Consider the following 20,000-nt stretch of genomic DNA (forward strand, 5'->3'; position numbering starts at 1 on the left):
AATAAGAGGTTTCTGCCCGACAACAACGATAATGTAATCAGCCCCCCATACCAGCCACGGCATTTGACTTCTCCTCGCCTCTCTCTCTCTCTCTCTCTCTCTCTCTCTCTCTCTCTCTCTCTCTCTCGCTCTCTCGCTCTCTCGCTCTCTCCTCTATTCTATCAAGTGCGGGGTGATTTTATAGATCGCCGAAACAAAACAGGGCAGTAAAGCTAATTGGCTAATGGGATTTCTATCAGAGGTCATTAGGCAGAACAAAGGCTGTATTGGGGAGGTTCGCTGCTAAGCGCCTCTGGCTAGGGGGGGAGTTGGGGGAGTGCGAGCGTGTTAACGTCCGTCTGACCGCGAGGCCACCCTGCCGCTGAGGCCGAGCAGCGGTGCTACTGTGACTGGAGCCTTCACAGGCTTCTACTCTACTCTTATCGATTTACATTCTGTCACTCTGACACAACGGCACAGGCACACACACACACACACACACACACACACACACACACACACACACACACACACACACACACACACACACACACACACACACACACACACACACACACACACACACACACACACACACACACACAAGCTCTCTCTCAGTCACATTACATCACAGCAGCACTAAACAAGAACACACACACACGTACACAAACGTACACACACGTACACACGCACTCACACTCTCACACACACACACACACACACACACACACACACACACACACACACACACACACACACACACACACACACATACACACACACGCGCACACAAACGGCCGCTCGTTCGCACACTCACACTCACTCTTCTTGGAACTGCTGCGGGCCGCCAGGCTGGTGGTGCTGCCCGATTGGCTGTGCTGGTCCTCCATGTTGGGGTCAAAGGCGGGGTTGACCAGGCCCGGGTCGTCTGATAGAAGGGCCACGGCGGCGGCGGAGGCGGGGCCTCCGTCGGGCAGCGTGGCCACGGTGAGCTCTGACGTGCTGTCGGTGCAGTCTCCCTCCTGGGAGCGACGCTTCCTGTCCGCCGACAGCCCATAATGAGACGCTCCTTTACACCTGCAACACAACACAACACGCCCAGTTAGACTCCTAGACCCTCTGTACCGGAGGTTCATGTCAAGGACCCGCAATACATACTCCTTCCAATGACCGAATTTTCCTTCGGAAAAGGGAGGTGATATATACTAACTACAAATTGACGTCATTCCGAGCTTTGGGAGGGCGGTCCCAGAACTTTTCCTCTGAACTCGTGCACCTCCAGATGTCCTGACTCGCCGATCTATAGTTCGGGAAGCCTTTCCGAAGCGGAAGATTTTCCGACTTCGGAATGAGTATGTACAGTATTGTGCTACTCCTCGTTTAGATGCAACACACCAAAATATGGAGCAGAGTTTAGCTGTAACACATGACAACATGTAGCGGAGATTAGCTGTAACACATGTACAGTAGCAGAGTTTATTGACAATGTGCAGTGGAGTTTAGCTGAAGGAAAACGGGTGGGAGTTTATTTGGTAATGTGCATGGTGAGATAAAACAAGCGCTTGTAATGAAATAGGGCTCATGATGAAATGTCAAAATGAATATTATAATGAAATATCATAATGAAAGGGGTTTATATATGAAAGAGGCTTACAATGAAAAAGATCATCTCAATAAAAACCACAAAGGGAATGCAAAGCTCAGCGAAAAAGCAATTACAAAATCAAGTCACAATGAAACTGTGAAGGCGCAGAAAGTCTCAATAGAGTATAAATTAATATAATGCAAAGAATGGGAAAACAATACATAATCAAGATGTGGAATTAGTCCCGCAGCCAAACCACTCTCACCTTGCGTGCTTTACGTTAACAACGGCCTGACCGAGGATTGACCTTTCATTTCCTCTGAAATTCAAACCAAAAGTGGACAATCGCCATGAAAAAACAGCCGTGGCCGCACTGAACGCAGCAGTTTTACACAAAATGTGCACGTACAGCACGTCAACGGTGACTGCTGCTGCTCTGCGGTGAGAAATGCCGAGGGTGAGATAGAACGGTTGGCAGCAGCGTTGGTGAGATGCAATGGAAAGACAGCTCAGCATCTGTGGACCTAGTCTGCTTGATGTGGGCTGACTGACTGGAGCTCCTCATGTCTGAGGCTGCTTCTCCATGCTGATCTCTACCTTTTGCACAGGGGCTGACACGCACGCACGCAGACCTCAACACTTTTCACGAAGCCACAGGCAGCAATATCTCTATCGCACTAATCCTGTTCAACAGAGCCACACAGGGCTCACACTGCTGATGTGCTTTTCAGTTGATTGTTGATGGTTATCACGGTCCACACAGTCCACATTGAAAGGGAAAATCCCCATCTTGGCCGTTAACTGTGTTCCTACAGTTCCCAGAATGCATTTGGTGTGTTTGACATGCCCATATGGTTTATGGCCACCATTACATCAACCTGATTGATATTTTTCTCTATATTTGCTGTGAAACACAGTGAACAAGGACAATGTACTGGCCACCGAGGGGAGGGGCTGAAAGCCGCTGTAGTTTTAACACTCACAGGTTTTATCCCAGTGACGACACTGGAGTAACATTTTCCAGCACAGCATTGGCGGTGTTTCAGAGACAGACAGAAGACTGCTCAAAAGTCAGTGGTGAAAGCAGTAATCACATTTTTTTATTTAAGTAAAAGTAACAATGACAATGTAGAAATGCCCTGTTACAAGTAAAAGTCCTGTATTTACTTAAAAGTAAAAGTACAAAGTATTGGTATCAAAATATAGTACTCATTATTATGCATTATGTCCCATTTAAAAAAAAGCCATTTTCAATTATCCAAAGTATATAATAAGGCTTAAGTGGTTAATGTATGTTTTGTATGCTCTTAATCTTTAAAGTAACTAAAATGTACAATAGTTGCCTCTGAGATGAAGTAGAGTAGTTCAGTATTAAGTATAAAAAAATGCAAATAGTATACTCAAGTAAAGCAAAAGAACCTCTAAACTGTACTTCAGTACAGTATACTTAACCACTTAAACCCCAGCATCACTATTGTAGGGTAAGCTTTTGCCGAAAATAGCCGACCGATCAAGCTCACAACGCTTGTCGATCGGACAAAAGGCCTCATCTATACTTTAGCCGTCCCGTACAACAAATAAACAAATAGAGGTAGGCTACAGTAATGTTGGACATCATGACAGTTTCTCCGTTTTTTTCTGAATTTATTTTACGACACTCGCTTTCGGCACAAAACAGAGCACCCAAACGCAAACGCTGCATTAGCTGACGGATTGTCGTGTTGACTGTAAGTCCTCTCAGCTGCTCATCGGCATTCCTCTCATACCCGCTGTGTGACAGTAGGCCTATCTGTAACAACACGCTGGAAGTCACACACTGAGCGAACAAACGTGAGCAGTCATGACAGCATGCAAGGAGGGAGAGACAGAGGGAGTACAAATGACAAAACACCAGAATACTAAGCAGCAAAACTAAACAAAACAAAACATTATGTAAAAAAAAAAAGCCCAATTCCATCTCTCTCCCCCCGACATTCCACTGCATACACAGCAATGCCTCTGGGGAAACGCACAGGCAAACACTTGCACGCGGAGTGCACCACCACCCCCCACCCCCGAGAGAGCACCTCGCGTCGGATCGAGTTTGTTTGTGCATGAAGTGAAAGTGTCCCCGCAGAGGATATCGTAACGTTGCAGTCCGGCAGAAACCTTGTATCTCCACAGTTCAACTTTTTATGTTTTTTCTTACCGTAAATTAATGGTACTTCGTCGTACAGGGGCGTCGCACAAAATTAGCAAAAATAGCCGATCTACAGGCTCACGATGCGTCGCCTCGCCGCACATTGTGAGCTTGTGGAACTACAATTTTCAGAAATGTTAACAAATTTGTTGGTCTGTGAAAGTGAAAGGGGTTAAGTGTGTCTGTGGGTTTTATAAACATTGAACCAATGAAAAGTATTAACAAAGAGCTTGTGACTAAATAATAACCGCACTGTTCTTTTTTTTCCATTTCCTGAAAAGTAACTATTTTGGACATACAAGGTTTCCTTCCAGCCAACAGCGACGGCATTGTATTCCTCCATCTGTAAGTCATAAAGAGGCTGTGTGGCGAGCCTTCGCGAGAGGCAGGGTGGAACGGCCGGCGGCCTGCCTTCTCCAGGGTGTCTCTGTGGAGCCATCAGCGTAAAACATTAACTGGGTTTTAATGAGCTGGATGGAGCCCAGGCACGGCCTCAACACCACGGCAGTCACCAAGCGCACTGGACAGAGCAGACCACCGGTCTGGATGGGCCCGTGTGTGCCTGTGTCAGACATGGAAGACAAGGGGCAACAGAGCCAACATGCAGTGGTGGAAAAAGTACTCAAATGTTTTAGTTAAGTAAAAGTACAGTATCAATACTGCGATGTAGAAGTACTCTGTTAGAAGTAGAAAACTGTACTTGAGTAAAAGTACAAAAGTATTGGTATCAAAATGTACTTAAAGTAGAAAATACCCAGAATGTCCCATTTCACAAGTTTTCAAATGCATAAAATGTAAAAAAAACTCTTTTGAAAATAGCTCACATTTTTTTTATTTTGTTGATCGGCTATTTTCAAATGGCCGAAATTTAAATAGGGCTGAAGTGGGTAATGTATGTTTTGCAATAATAATCAAAATCTACAAAGTAACTAGCAACAAAAGTTTACAAATAATTGTAGTGGAGTAAAAGTATAATATTTGTCTCTGAGATGTAGTGGTAGCCTGGCTCCAGACCATAGACCCCGCCCACTCTCTGAGTGGACTGCCACGCCTGATAATCAGGCTAATGTAGTGGAGTACAAGTAAAAGTACTGAAAATTGGAAATACCCCAGTAAAGTAAAAATACCTCAAAATTGTACTTAAGTAAATGTACTTAGTTACTTTACACCACTGCTAACATGGAGGGTAAAGTAAAAGCTACTCATAAAATTGGCCAAGCTTTGCATGACATAGTGCTCTAATCAGTGGTATTACAGCAACTCTAGTTGTGAAGGCCATGTAGCGGCCTGAACATCTAGTTTTCAAAAATATCCAAAATCACTATGTATTGTGAGGCATTTTCGCTATTAGTCGCGCGAAAAAGTATATAGGGCTCAAGTGGTTAAAGTGAAATGGTGGCCAATAGACATGCAGGCGGGCCCATTTTTAGAAGCGACACAAAATCTGAGAAACTGTGTTCCATAACTGTGCACTGAGCCATGCGCGGCCCCTGGGCCCCCGACAAAAACACAAGATCCATCTGGGTGGAAGCAAGGCCATCAAGGACCCCCCGGGGGGCCTCTGCACTAGAAGCACCATTCTGTCTCAATAACAGAGCTGTCAGAGCAGACCACGCGCCTCTGGACCGAGACGTTTCATCTTCAACTGGCGTGTACAGTGAAGCCCGGTATATGCTTTGTTTACGTGCCGAACATAGCCGATCTACAAGCGCACACCGCATCAGGAATGCAACGCGGTGTGTGCTTGTAGGTCGTCTATGTTCGGCGCACAATACAGTCGAACGACGAAGCATAAATCAGGCATAACGTCTCGCTTGAAGCCTCCGGTCTCTCTGTCTGTTAGATACAAAGACCAAACACGAACCCCCAATCGATCGCAGCCCGCAGCTTCTTTGACATATCTCTGTCTGTGTGTGTGTGTGTGTGTGTGTGTGTGTGTGTGTGTGTGTGTGTGTGTGTGTGTGCGCGTGTGCGTGCGTGCGTGCGTGTGTGGGTGCGTGCGTGTATCTCACTGCGGGTGATCCTGTTGTTAATTCAGAGCTAGTAAATTGAGGGCTATCAAGCATGTCGATGCAGCAATCCACCACTTAGCTGAGAGAAGCGGTTGCACAGAGCGATATTTCAATCAGCGGTGGAGGGAGTGTGTGGGGGGCCGGTGTGTGTGTGTGTGTGTGTGTGTGTTGGTGGGTGTGCCACAGTGCTGCAGTGCTGGAGGGAGGAAGACGCTCCCCTCACGTCACTCACCATCAATTAGAGGAATTAAAGCTGGCGTACTGATGGAGCAGCGCATGTTGGATCTGTGGTTGATCCAAATGAATTGAACCTCGGGCATCAGGAACGCCCTTTGTAATACATTACTATACAAACGCCCATGTCTTTTTTTCAGGGACATTTATTGTGAGGGATTCAGCACTTCTAACACCATGTATATCATGATCTATTCATGTACTTTATAGACTGACAAACGAGAGAACAGACATTTAGTACAGTAGCTTTTTTCAGCCAACTAAGCCCCTAGGACCGGGAGAGCCAAGCGCCCAAGTCTGGTACTGCACGTTTGGGCCACATCCGGGTGGCTCCACCAATGGGCTCGACGCACAGGGCTCGCTCGTGGAGGTAGTTTAGCTTGTGACGTAGACGCATAAACTACACTTATGCACATCACTCCACATGCTCTATGACTCCTTCTACAGCACAGCCACCAAGGTATGGAATAGTCTAACCCCATCCCTCAAAAAATGCAGTTCGTTGGGCTCATTCAAAACAGCCCTAAAAACTAGACAGACGACCCCCCCCCCTTTTTTTTTTGTATATATTTTTTATTTTTCCATGCTTTTTTTGTACATAGTGGTATTTTTTTCCTCTGTATCTTTATGTTGATTTTTGAACTGTTTGGTTGCTACTACAGTATATACTGTATGTCTATGAAATTAATTCAAGGACCCCAACGGAAACAAGTCCGCAAGGACTTTTTTGGTCGGACCTTTTAGACAAAAGTATTATAAATGTAACTGTGTTGTTTTACATTCTTTTGCCTAATAACATTTTCAATCAATCAATCAATCAATGACGGTGGTTTCCAAACGTTTTAGCTCGAGACCAAAGAGAAATTGTATGTCTCCCCGCAGGACACAAACTAGTGAAAACAGCCAATCTACAAACTTATCGCATTGTAAGCTTGTAGATTTGCTATTTTCACTACTTTTTAAACTTTAAAGAAGTAGAGAAAATAGCAGTTCAACTCAAAAAGTCGTTATTAAACTAAATGTTCCTCAAACAGGAAAGCACAATGACTGAATATTGCGACAAGCACCCGGACTCTTACTCAAACCAGTTTAGGGATAGGTTTACATACAGATTGATGACAATTGAGGAAACAGAGGGGTGTATATAGACAGGGACCTAACTAGACACAGGTGACCTCAAAGTACAATCAACACAAAGATTGGCTGGGGCAACAGGACACAGGTGACAAGGGTTAACAATCATTGGGGTGGAGAGACAAGACAGGTAAAATCTAACCTCGCATCACCAGTCTTTCCACCTCGGAGGAAAGCCTGGTATTCGTTACTGAAGGCCCATATGATCCGGTCTAGACCACGCCTACTGAAAAAAAAAAAAAAAAAGCATCCTCTTTCCGGTTTTGTCGCGATCCGGTTTTGCGGTGCCGCTTTGTTTTGGTTCCCCAATCCCTATTTAAATGGAATAGAATTTCCCCGTGGGATAATATGGATAATACAGACGCTAAATAGTCTCTGGAAAGTACACTCACATTTATATTTAAAAAATAAGCTAAACTACGCCGTATCAAGGATTTTGGGGACGGACCTATTTTGGGGTGAGACGTCTTTCCGGTCGCGATCCGGTCGCTTTTCTTTTTTTTCCGACCGGATCATATACCCGAAAAGGAATGCTGCCCAGGCTAGGTAAAATCTACAAGGGCAGACAGGAAGCACAAAAACACTACAATAAAATAAAAACTCATACATAACACCTGGGGAATTACAGACCAACATAGAACTACAAGACCTAAACACTAAATACAGAAACATAGAGCTACAGCAACTAACACGTAACAAGACTAAACACCTAACTAAACCAACAGGAAAAAACAGAAAGGACATTTCCAAAACTAACACAAACTGCCAAATGTCCACTGGCTGAGGAGCGGACCATGACACAAAACCTTGAGCCCCCTTTTATTTGTTCAGTATATTTGGGGGTCCTTGACATGAACATCTTTGAGAACCACTGCCTTATAATACTTCATTCGACTGAGATGGTTATTGGGTCTACTGTATGTAGCTGACATTATGGAATTTAAGCCTGAGACAACATTCCTCTATTCCACCACTCCTAGTGGAAAAATGGCAAAACCACAGTCAGTGGTGCCGTTCAGACAGCGTTGAATACAGCTCCATTCAGTCAGGTACATCTCACGGACCACCCCGCACGCAAGTTCCCCTTAATCCTGGTCAAATATCTGACCGTGTATTAATAAACACTGGCCCACACATATTGGGAGGCTTCTCCTGGCGGAGCTGCCTGCATATATCTGTCTGTCTGTCTGTCAGTCTGCAGGTTGTAACATCTGGCCACCTATGTAGATGCTGTGAGACTCCTTTATATAAAATGTTCTTTGACTTCGTCCCAGATCCTGTTACATCCGGTCCTTTCAAAGAATTCCTCCTGGAGAATTCTGATTAGATCCAAAGGAAAAGGATTTATCAACAAATCAACGCGAGGAAATTCTAATAGATTTTAATAGATAATCGACTAAATCTATTAGTCTGATTGACCACTTAAGCCCTATTTTACACTTTGTCGTATCGTCAATTTCTGCCGTTTTTTTAAATCATTTTTTTAAATATATTTTTTTAAATAATCAATTAAATTGATTAGTTCAATTAACTGTTGCACCCTTAATCTATAACACTGACGCATTGAATAATAATAATCAAACAAAATGAGCATTAGCAGCTCCTGATGCTGCGCATGAAGCTGGACAGCGACTTTGTAATCGATGCCACAAATCAATGATTTTGGCTTCAGAGTGACCGGCTCATCGATCGCACATTTTGGCTAGGACGTAGCTGTATAGCCGTGGGCGCGGCAGTTTTGCCTTTTCATGACACAAGGCCCTGTGTTATCAGAATGTAACTGGAGCCACCTCCGAATGAGCAGGAGCACCGCTGTAGCACTTAATCACTGAGACACCAGGCATTGTTTTGCGTGCGGTGGAGTTTATTAAAGGCTTTTGTCTCTCCTTAATTAGAAGCTGCCTCCTCCCGGGGATAAGAGCAGCCACTTAGCCCCATCTCCGCCGCTTAAAGTTTTAATGGCCGCGCTGACGAGTCCAGACCAGGTGCTCCGCCCGCTTGAGCTTAAGAGCGAGGTAGGGGGACACAGCGACAATGACCCCTGTGTCCCAAACGCTCACACTGGGTGGTCATGGGGCCCCGGGTGCCAGATCAGAGGGGACAATAAAGGCGATACACCTGGGAACGCTTACACATACACACACACACACACACACACACACACACACACACACACACACACACACACACACACACACACACACACACACACACACACACACACACACACACACACACACACACACACACACACACACACACACACACACACACAGACACGTGCCTGCACAATGTATTGTTGTTGTCGGATGGAAACCTTGTATATGTAAAAAAAAATTGGGCTGGGACTCGATAAAAAAAAATCTAATTAATTAGAGGTTTTGTCATTCATTAATCGAAATTAATTGCATGTTTAATCGCATATCAATATTTGACCTGAGAGGCATTTTCTCGCTACAGTTAAAACCGATTTTGCTATATGAGTGAATCAATGAGTGAATACATAAGTTTAAGCAACAAGATATAGTAGTTTTTTTATCAAGGTGGTACTAAACAGACCAACAGATCAGTGCAAGTTTTACCATAAAGTGCAGCAATTTTAGGAATATATTCAGAGATTCAGATAGCCTATATAAATTCAAGGAACTTCTGTAAACTCAAGTAAAACACAATAGGCTACTTTCAAGTACACAATACTTTCAAGTACATTCCAGAACAGTGGAAACCCTGACCATTAGGAGAAATAAAAATAAAAATGTCTTTATTGACCTTATTGTCCAATATCCTGTATGAATAAACCAGACTAACAAAAACAAAACTCTGTTGCTTCAAAGGCCATAACACTATCAACAATTTAGTTAGTCCATATTAAGATAGACCCCTTCAGTCCAAATCTCCCTCAATATCCTTGGCAAAAATAATAACCACCGGTCTTGGTGCACCGGTATGATCGGTATGCCTGAAACTCATCCAGTGAGAAAACTAAGCGTAATTAAAATGTGTTAATTTTTTTTAATCGTGTAGATTTTCTGTAATTAATTAATTGAAATTAATCAGTTTAAGTCCCAGCCCTAAAAAAAATCTAATGTAGTTATTATTTAGTCACAAGCTCATACTTTACACTGGTTGAATATTTATAAAACGCATGGACACAATTACCACTTTAATTTCACCTTTAAATAGCGAAATACCATAGTACTGTACATCTACAAGCTTGTAGATTGCTATTTTCGAAGGGCATTCATTTACAAAAACAACAAAGAAAACTTCTCCATCAAATGGAGATTCTCCATCAAATGGAGAAGGTTTCTGCCTGACAGCAATGATATACTGTGCACGCACGCACGCACGCACACACGCACGCACGCACGCACGCACGCACGCACGCACGCACGGACGGACACGGACACGGACACACGGACACCTGCAGCCACACATGCAAGCACGTATATGTGCCCGCACGCCTAACCTAAACACACACTATGCCACAAGTACTCAAACACAGATTCTGTCAAAGTGCCTGCATCTTCAAGCAATGAGCATCTGTGATCATTGCTTGGCCCCACCACCCCACCTCCCACCCATCTCTGGCCCACCTCACTTTCCCCATAACAAACAATATGTTTTTCTCTGTGCTTTAGGGCTGTTTTCCCCCCGCTGGATGTAAACACAGGATTTGTGTCGCGGGAGTCAGCGCCAAAGCTCAAAGAGTGCTCATTAGTGCTGCAGCGTGGCGGCCTGCATCGGAGCACGCTCAATTATCACATCGTAGCGTCTCCGAGCCACAGGATTAAAGGGCTGGGGGGGTGAGGTGGAACCAAACAAACAAAAAACACCCAAACAACCGTGCCATTCACCCCCCCCTCCCCCCCCCCACACACACACACACACCTTCTCGCCCGCTGTCTCTGGCACAACAATTACCCAGGATGCTGCTGGGTGAGACCGCAGCGAGGGTTGAGTGTTTTCTTAAACGCCACCTCACATCAAAGCCTGTGAGATTATCCAATCCTCTTTAGGGGCGAGTGGATTATCCTCCCAACCCTAACCCAAATACTCTCTCTCTCTCTCTCTCTCGCTTTCTCTCTCACTCACTCTGCTCTCCCGAGGACAACTATTTGCCACATGGTCAGCCTACGTGAGGACACTAGGCCAGAAAATCTAAAACTTCACATGCTGTATGTGTGTGCGGTGCGCGCAAGTTTCAGTGTATTCATTGTATTCATGCATGCTGACTATGGTTTTAATTTGCGCTGCAGAACACTATCAAACACTTCATGTCTATTTGATATTTGTTTTTATATTTGATGTTTTTACGTTTTCCTTGGCTCTATTATTTATTTGTGGGAAGCTTCCACACAACAATTTCACGCATTCTTTTATACCTCTGTAAACTTGTGAGGTGCCAAGTTGAGTTGATTTGAGTTAAGTGGAGTCAGTTGGGGACAATCTCTCTCTCTGCTCTCTGTAGGGTGCGACTGAGCAACTTAAGATGTTGTTCTAACTTCTTCAAAGTTCTTCTCTCTATCCCCCAGCGTTCTTCTCTTGCTGATCCAAAGCAGTGTGCCGTACCGGTTCCCAGGGTACCTCAAGTTGTTGCCAGCCTCTTCCTGCACCCTGGGTCACCTGTCACGCTGGAGAAGGAAGAACCCTGGGGTAGCCAGCAGCGGTTTCCATCAGTGGGGAACATGTGCAGTAAATGCGCATGGGTGTGCGCAACAGCAAGGTATGGGTGCAGTACGCCACCTGGCGCAGTACAAGCGAGGAGGTGAAGGATTTGAAGAGACTATTTGGGGAAAAACTATTCCTGTAGTTTTAGCGACAGAAACAGGCGTTCGGTCTTCATCTGTCCATCAGTTTGAAGGTAAATGAGTCTTCCTCGGCTATGCCCAATTAATAGCGGCAGACTGGACGTCCAGGATCTCCAGAACCTCCTAAACCATATGCGCTTCATTGACCAGGGTCCGCCATGGGGTCTATATCCTCATTTGCTCTACACTAAATCTCTTTGGCAAAACTAGCTGATCCAAGGAAGGATGCTAGGGTTAAAGTGGACAACCACATGAACCCTAGCGTCCCTATTCTGGGCATGTCATAATACGTAAACATTAGAAGTAGGTGAACAAACAGAAAACAGAAAAAAAAGCAGATCTACAAGCTCACAATACATCATGTTGCGATGCGTTATGAGAGGATTTGGAGTAGAGGATAAAAGGGGTGGTTAACTCACCTCAGGGCTACAAGCCAGAGGATTAACTATCAACATCTGCTAAGAAATGCTAAGTCTGCTTTTATGAATGCAGGACTCACTCTGACCCCAGACACCATGTGTCTAATGTGTCTAAATGTCCCGGGGATTAAACTTTGGATAGGACAGGGTCTGTCTGTCTGTCTGTCTGTCTGTCTGTCTGTCTGTCTGTCTGAGACACATCACAGAGGAACCCAGACGGTTTCATTTTGAAAGAAATTAAAGGAACACAGCCACATGGCAGCACTGGGCAGCAACTGGGCAGTTTACAGCACTGGGCAGCACTGGGCAGTTTACAGGCCACATGTGGCCTGTAAACATTGCCTGACACGCACGCACGCACGCACACGTGCACGAATACACGCACATGCTTATGGGCGGAAACAGTCCACTGTCAAAGCAGGGGAAGGAATAGTGTTCATAAATTAAATCAAACAAAATCCATATATATATACAGTATATATGAAGAGAGAGAGGCACAGAGAGACACAGAGAGAGAGAGAGACAGAGGAGATAATCTCCAACTCCTGATTGTTAAACAGGGGGTTCTGTAGGGGCAGCCCAATTCTCAGAGAAGAAACGTTGCCACTGTATGCAATTTCAAACTACTGCTACGTTTCAAGGCAGTGCACAGGCTTGAGCCCCACAAAGTGCCCCTGAGAGAGGCACTAGCCGAGCGAGTGGCCGCACTGAACGCTGTTCTAGTACATTCAGAATAGTAAACAATACAGTACGTTCTCAGTTATAAAGTACTACAAAATTACTAAATCCAAGTTGTGACGGTCCGCATCTACGAACCTTGATTTACAATGTTTTTGGCTTAAAACATATCCAACTTCTACTGTGATTTTGCAGAAACACACAGCGCCAACGTTTTCTCAGGCGTCCAGGCTGGTAGGGGCCAATTAACTCAGCCAGCAGGGCCTGATCTAACGTGTGAAAGCAGTGACATTTCTGCAAAGGATGCAACTTCCCGGAGCCTTTTGAAGAGGAACAATGCCTGCAGTCGAACTCAAAACAAAAGGCAAAAATAATACAAAGCTGCACCGTGGATAAGCCCTTTCTTAGCAGTGGCAAGCTTCCATTGTGTTCCTGTGCACGGAGGAGCAGGCTGGGCAGGTTTGGCACGGCCTGCAGGCCTGTGTGTGTGTGTTTACGAGGCCGCAGAAATACGGCTTCCCAGTGCAGCTCCACTGCCAGCAGTGCTCAGCCTCATCTGAAATGGCCCGAGCTCTGACTCATGGTTTTCAGCCAATCAATACGGAGTACCATCATCATTCCAGCCGTGACCTCATGATCAGGCAGGAAGGGCATTTATGCAGCAGTTATTGCCCCAGTGTCTGGTTTCATCTGAAACCCACTCGCACACACTCTCTCCTCAACTCTCTTTGTGTCGTCAGAAGACAAGAGAATTGCTCTGTAAAGTGCTGTATAGTTGATATATTTCCTAAGCTTACAGTACGTACGGTACTGCTGCAGCAGCTACAGCTACATGTCCGACCTCAGCGGTCTGTGGCGGAGCCGAGCACCGCTTTGAAGCCCTGCGGTGAAACGGCGCTCAGCCAGGCGACGGGGCTACATCCTGAAAATATATGACTTGTATACCTGTAACAAGGAAACTGTGAAACCTTTCTGATGAGGAAGCACGCCTGACAAAGCGTTGTGGGGGCGCTTCACAGCCCAGGCCCCTTATGTGGGAAAGTGTGTATGTGCGTGTGCGTGTGCGTGTGTGTGCGTGTGTGTGTGTGTGTGTGTGTATGTGCGTGAAAATCCTTAATGTGAAGTCACTCAAGGACAGCGAGCTCGGGCACAGCCAAGGGGCTGAATTATAGATGCATGCTTTTCAGTTGATTGTTGTGTGTGTTTGTGCGTGGTCGTGCCAGAGTATACGAGTGTGCTTGTGTGCTGTACATTCTCTCTGTGATCTCGTACACACTGTGGTGCATTCCATGCCCTGCAGAGAGAGAGCCCCCCCACACCACACTACTGTCCCACACACAGCTCTGGCAGAGTGAGCCCCCAGTGCTGTCCTGGTTTATCTGGCTCCATGTGTCACCATGTCACCACTCTGCCATGTCCCGAGTCCCCATGCTGGACCTTACTGTACTGTCACTATGTCACCACTCTGCCATGCCCCGAGTCCCCATGCTGGACCTTACTGTACTGTCACTATGTCACCACTCTGCCATGCCCCGAGTCCCCATGCTGGACCTGACTGTACTGTCACCATGTCACCACTCTGCCATGCCCCGAGTCCCAATGCTGGACCTGACTGTACTGTCACTATGTCACCACTCTGCCATGCCCCGAGTCCCCATGCTGGACCTGACTGTACTGTCACTATGTCACCACTCTGCCATGCCCCGAGTCCCCATGCTGGACCTGACTGTACTGTCACTATGTCACCACTCTGCCATGCCCCGAGTCCCCATGCTGGACCTGACTGTACTGGCACACAGCAGTCACGTGAGAGATTAACCCTGCACACAACCTTCTGAGGGTCAGTGAGACCGACTGCATTGAAAGAAGTCCTTCTGATGGATTTTGAATGACTGTCAATGTTTCATAAATTGTTCATAAAATCGCGATGAAAGTGATCCAAACAATATTGTCCGCGACTATAGTTGTCGTTATAGTTGTGGTGTGTGCACACTGCCAAACCCATTGAGTTCGAACGATTTTTAAAACAACATACAGATGTGCCACTTCAAAACTTCACATGTCCTGCCATCGCCAAGACAGTACATTTTCAGGGGATTCCCAGGGCAATAAGAGGGACAAAGAAGGGCATTTAAAATGCTGAATTATTTTGATGATCATGCTTTTATGATGCTAATTAATTTGAGCAACTGGTCAAATCACCTTTCGCCTCATAATGAGTCTGACAACTTCTTCAACATACATTCTTTTGTTCTCATGTATATGGATGTCTGTTGAAGGGAAAAACGGGGGTGTGTAGTGACAACTTCTTTTCAGGGGCAAAACAGTGCATTTTAAGGGCAGAAAAGGGAGGAAAAAAATGCATTTTCAGGGCACTTTCAGTTAAAGAACAGTAACGTGTGAAGTTTTGAAGTGGCACATCTGTATTTATAGTTATTGTGATCATTATCGTGCTTGGTGTGAAAGGCCCTTAACCCATTAAGATCTGAGGCCGATTCTACAAATGTGTTCTAAATCCTGACAGTTTTCTGAAAAGCTTATGTTGCTATATCAGTGGTGCTCAAACGTATTCATGTCAAGGAGCACCCAAAATGATATGTATTTGGCTGCAGACCCCCATCTCAAAATATTTTGTTCCAGGGACCCCACAGAAGCAAAGATTTGAGTTAAAAATGTTCGCTTTAAAAAATATATTCAAGTATTTACACAAGTGACACGCTTTGAGCTTGTATATCTTCTATTTTTGAATAGCCAACCAATGTGCTATATAGCTCAAATCTAAAATGACACAGATGCTTTCCCGGTCTTAAAGGGCAAGACCACTTTGGTAGAGGTTTGGGTTGTGTAGTTACCTTGCCATGATGTATTGTAACTCCACAGGTGGACAAGAAATACAAAATAATTGCTCCATGCATGGATTAGAAATTGATAATTCAAAATATTCTCCTCATTCTCTTACATCGTATGGTGAAAAAGCTTTCAAAGTCACTATTTTAGCACAAACACAAACAAAGCTGATTCAGACAAACTAGACCATCACAAAACCCAGTACTGTTTATTTTTTAGATAAAAATGTCAACTTCCTGTTGATTTTATTATTTGAAGATACAGATCCACGGATCAAGTCCGGGTTTCCTTCCTAATAAAAATAGCAAAATCAACAGGAAGTTAACATTTGTATTAAAAAAAAAGCAAACAGAACTGGGTTTTGTGATATTACATATTGTCTGAATCAACTTAGTTTGCGTTAGTTTACATGCGAAAAGAGTGACTTTGTTTAACCGTACAATGTAAGTCAATGAGGAGCATATTTTGAATTCTCAATTTCTAAACAATGGAGCAATTCTTTTTTATTTCTTGTCCATCTTTGGAGTTACATCATGGCAAGGTAACTACACAACTCAAACCTCTACCAAAGTGGTCTTGCCCTTTAATGGGTTAACACTATAGGGTGTGGTTGTTGTAATGATTACACTATTGTGATGTCATAGTCTCACTGTGATTGTGTGTTCTTGGCTCACATTTCTTTTGCCTATAAGCTTGGGAAAGGACACTGTATGGACACTGTGAATGTGTGTTTGTTTTGTTCTGCAGTGCATGTAAATTGTGTGCTTTTTTTGCGTACATATTTGATTGTGCTCTTTCTGAGGGATACTGTGATGAACTGTCTGACTTAGTTTTTTGTTGTTCTGCATAGTGCAGGTTATTGTGCTTTAATGTGCTTCATTATTGATGGTGCTTTTTGTGATGATATTCCTGTATCTGCTCTATGTTACTTTTTTTCAACCTGTATCTGTAACTGCTGTTCTGCCTCTGGTGACTGAATCGCCCTAGTGAGACAGATAAATAAATAAATAAATATATCTATCTATCTACTCCCCATGTCCTACTCTTATTTCCTTTCCTCTCATGTCCTCTCCCAATGTGTCCTCTCCTTTCCTCTCTGCTCTCCTCTCCCCGTCCCCCTCCCTTTCTCCTCTCTTCTCCTCTGTCACGTCAATCACGCTCGGCTGGTCCTCTGCACTGCAGGCCACTCATATGGAAACTCTCCCAGACTGGAGATAAGGCCGTCATAGCCAACCGCCCGCAGGAGTCCTCCATGTTGAACATGTCAGGCCTCGCGGCTCCCTCAACCTCCAGCCGGATGAGGAGGCAATAAGGCCTTAAAGACACTTGTCTTGACGACACACACATGACGGATATATGGATAAACAAATTGGGCCACTTCATGTAAATGTTACACGCGGAGAGGGAGAGAGAGAGCCGTGTTGCAGACGAGCCAGCATGTTTCACAAATTGAAACCGCTCGGTTGTGTGACAGACCCTTTATGCGCCCCACGAACACATTACTGTTTGAATACAGACACATTCAGAAGAAAGGAAGAGTCGCTAAAGAGTCAACACCGCGAGACGATACTCACTCGTCCTCATGAATAAGTGAAAACATGCATAATTCACAGGTTGTGTGTTGCAGTGTGTATACACATACTGTACACTGTGAGACCTTAACTGCTCCTTTACGTGTTTGTTTGTCCGCAATGGAATTTTAAATGAGCTCGCATTCTCCTGCATTTTGACAGGTGTGCATGCAAAGTGTGCCCTTGACCTGCATCTCGACTGCAAACTAGCCCGGCGGCGCACCGCACGCTGTTAAACATCCTTGTTTGTTTGTAGATTCTGTCTACCCATGCAAATCGTATGTTCCCACGGTGTGCGTCGTATGCAGAGAAATAATTAACGTTCTTTCCTCCGGTGTTCGCTCCTTCGAGACGAGAGATTGTCGGAAGTCCTGGCCTGGATCTAATCTTCCTCCCCGGGCCAGAGCCTCCTCTGTCTCTGGCCTAATATAGATGCACGCAGACAGGGACTCCAGCAGAGGGATTAATATTTAATCCAAACAAAAGTCTAATTAGCAAAAAATAACAGCCCTGCCCCGCACCCGGAGTGCCTGCGGGGGATACTGAGGTAGAAAACAAACAACTCTTATCGCTGTGATCCAGTGAGCGTGGCGCATCTAGTTAAACAGTTAAACCTGAATTATACGTTGCCGTATGACAGATCTTGTGCAGTGAAAATTGATGATTTACAAGCTCACAACGCGTCACATTACAATGCGTTGTGAGCTTGCAGATCTGACATTTTTGCAGATTTCTTTGGTTGCTGTACAGATGACATCCAGTGTGTGTGCAAGTGTGCGCGTGTGTACGTGTGTGCGTGTGCGTGTGCGTGTGCGTGTGCGTGTGTGTGGCCCTCAGCGAGCTTCCTGGGGCCGAAAGATCAAACAGAATGAGGTCTGAAAGGGGGATGCAAGCTAAGCTAATCCCAGTGTTTAAGACATCTCAGGGCCGGGCCCAGAAAATGAAACACATAGATTAATCATTAACTCTCAACAGCACTGCACTGTGATCATCGAGTGGGAGTGTGCACGTGTGTGTGTGTGTGTGTGTGTGTGTGTGTGTGTGTGTGTGTGTGTGTGTGTGTGTGTGTGTGTGTGTGTGTGTGTGTGTGTGTGTGTGTGTGTGTGTGTGTGTGTGCATGCTTGCGTGTGTGTGTGTGTGTGTGTGTGTGTGTGTGTGTGTGTGTGTGTGTGTGTGTGTGCGTGCGTGCGTGCGTGCGTGCTGTGTGTGTGTGTGTGTGTGTGTGTGTGTGTGTGTGTGTGTGTGTTCCTGTGTGTTTGTATAGCGTGAATGTGTACTGTAAGTGTGGTTGGCAGTGAGTAGTGCTGCCAGTGTGCGTGCCAGTGCTGCATCTGTATCGGTTGGTGCTGACGGAGTGAAACAGCACAAACCCCTATCAAAGGTTTCATTACGGAGACCACAATACAACACCAATTCTCCAATCCCATCCTGTCTACAACCAATACAGATAGCAGTCCCCTCCCTCACGTGACGTGTGTGTGTGTGTGTGTGTGTGTGTGTGTGTGTGTGTGTGTGTGTGTGTGTGTGTGTGTGTGTGTGTGTGTGTGTGTGTGTGTGTGTGTGTGTGTGTGTGTGTGTGTGCGTGCGTGCGTGTGTGGGTGCGTGTGTGCGTTAGTGTGTGTGTGTGTGTGTACACTTGTATTATACTTGTGAGGGCCAAATATCCCCACACGTATAGCAGAATTTAAGAAATAGACATTGCGAGGACAATTATCCTGGTCCTAACAAGATAGATTATCGCTAAAGAAGATCTGGGGAGTTACTAGGCTTACAATTAGGATAAGATTCAGGTTGGAGTAAGGATTAGGATTAGATGTTTAGAGGTTAGGTGTAAGGGGCTGGGTTGAAGTTCTGCCTGATTTAATTTGTACCGAAAAACGCAGACCCAAAATAGCACACAAGTTCCCCAATGTGTCGCAGCGCTTGTAGATCGGCTATTTTCATTTCAAAAATGGCAAAAACAATTGTGAAAATGGCATGGCATTCATAACCATCACCGTCCTAAAATGTTGCTGTCCTCACAAGTACAGAAATAGAAACAATCGCAACTGTTTTCTTTTCTTCTCATTGCAGCAGTGGCATCCATGGCACACCGGCCGAGGAGAGAGAAGAGACAAGAGGAAGGAGAGGAGGAGAGGAGAGAGGGAGTAAGAAAGGAAGGGAGGGAGGGAGGGACGGGAGGGACGGGAGGGATGGAGCTGAGCTACCAGTCACATAAAGGAGGAGGCGCAGGCTCTGCTCCTGTCACCGACAGAGTGAATAAAGACGAACGGTGTGCCACTGGTCTCCAGCCAGGCAGAAAAACACCCTGTCCACACGTGTCTCTACTCGCTCGGTACCTCTCTCTCTCCCTCTCCTTCTCTATCGTTTCATAATCAGACAGTGACACACTCATCTCTCTCTCTCTCACTTACACACACGCGCCCGATCACTCAGGGAGAGGGCGCGTTTTAGTCTGTCTTATTTACACACATCACCCCCATTTGAGCGACCCACATAGCAGGCATACTGGGAGCCGTCACCATGGCAGCAGTATGCATGGACAGATGGG

The 20,000-nt window shown here is 45.3% G+C and overlaps 1 protein-coding gene across 4 annotated transcripts in view; it reads right to left on the minus strand.

Annotated features, from left to right (window-relative positions):
- lnx1 (ligand of numb-protein X 1) overlaps positions 1-20,000 on the minus strand; it is a 64,864-nt gene that overhangs the window by 21,675 nt on the left and 23,189 nt on the right. For 2 of the 4 annotated variants that reach the window (XM_084066795.1, XM_084066797.1), the window contains one exon: positions 797-1,056. In XM_084066795.1, the coding sequence (XP_083922921.1) occupies positions 797-1,056 (260 nt within the window). The remainder of the gene's footprint in view (positions 1-796; positions 1,057-20,000) is intronic. The other 2 variants (XM_084066796.1, XM_084066798.1) reach the window with 1 other exon arrangement.

Source organism: Gymnoscopelus microlampas (genome assembly GCF_963454915.1).
Source record: "Gymnoscopelus microlampas genome assembly, chromosome: 9".
NCBI lineage: Eukaryota > Metazoa > Chordata > Actinopteri > Myctophiformes > Myctophidae > Gymnoscopelus > Gymnoscopelus microlampas.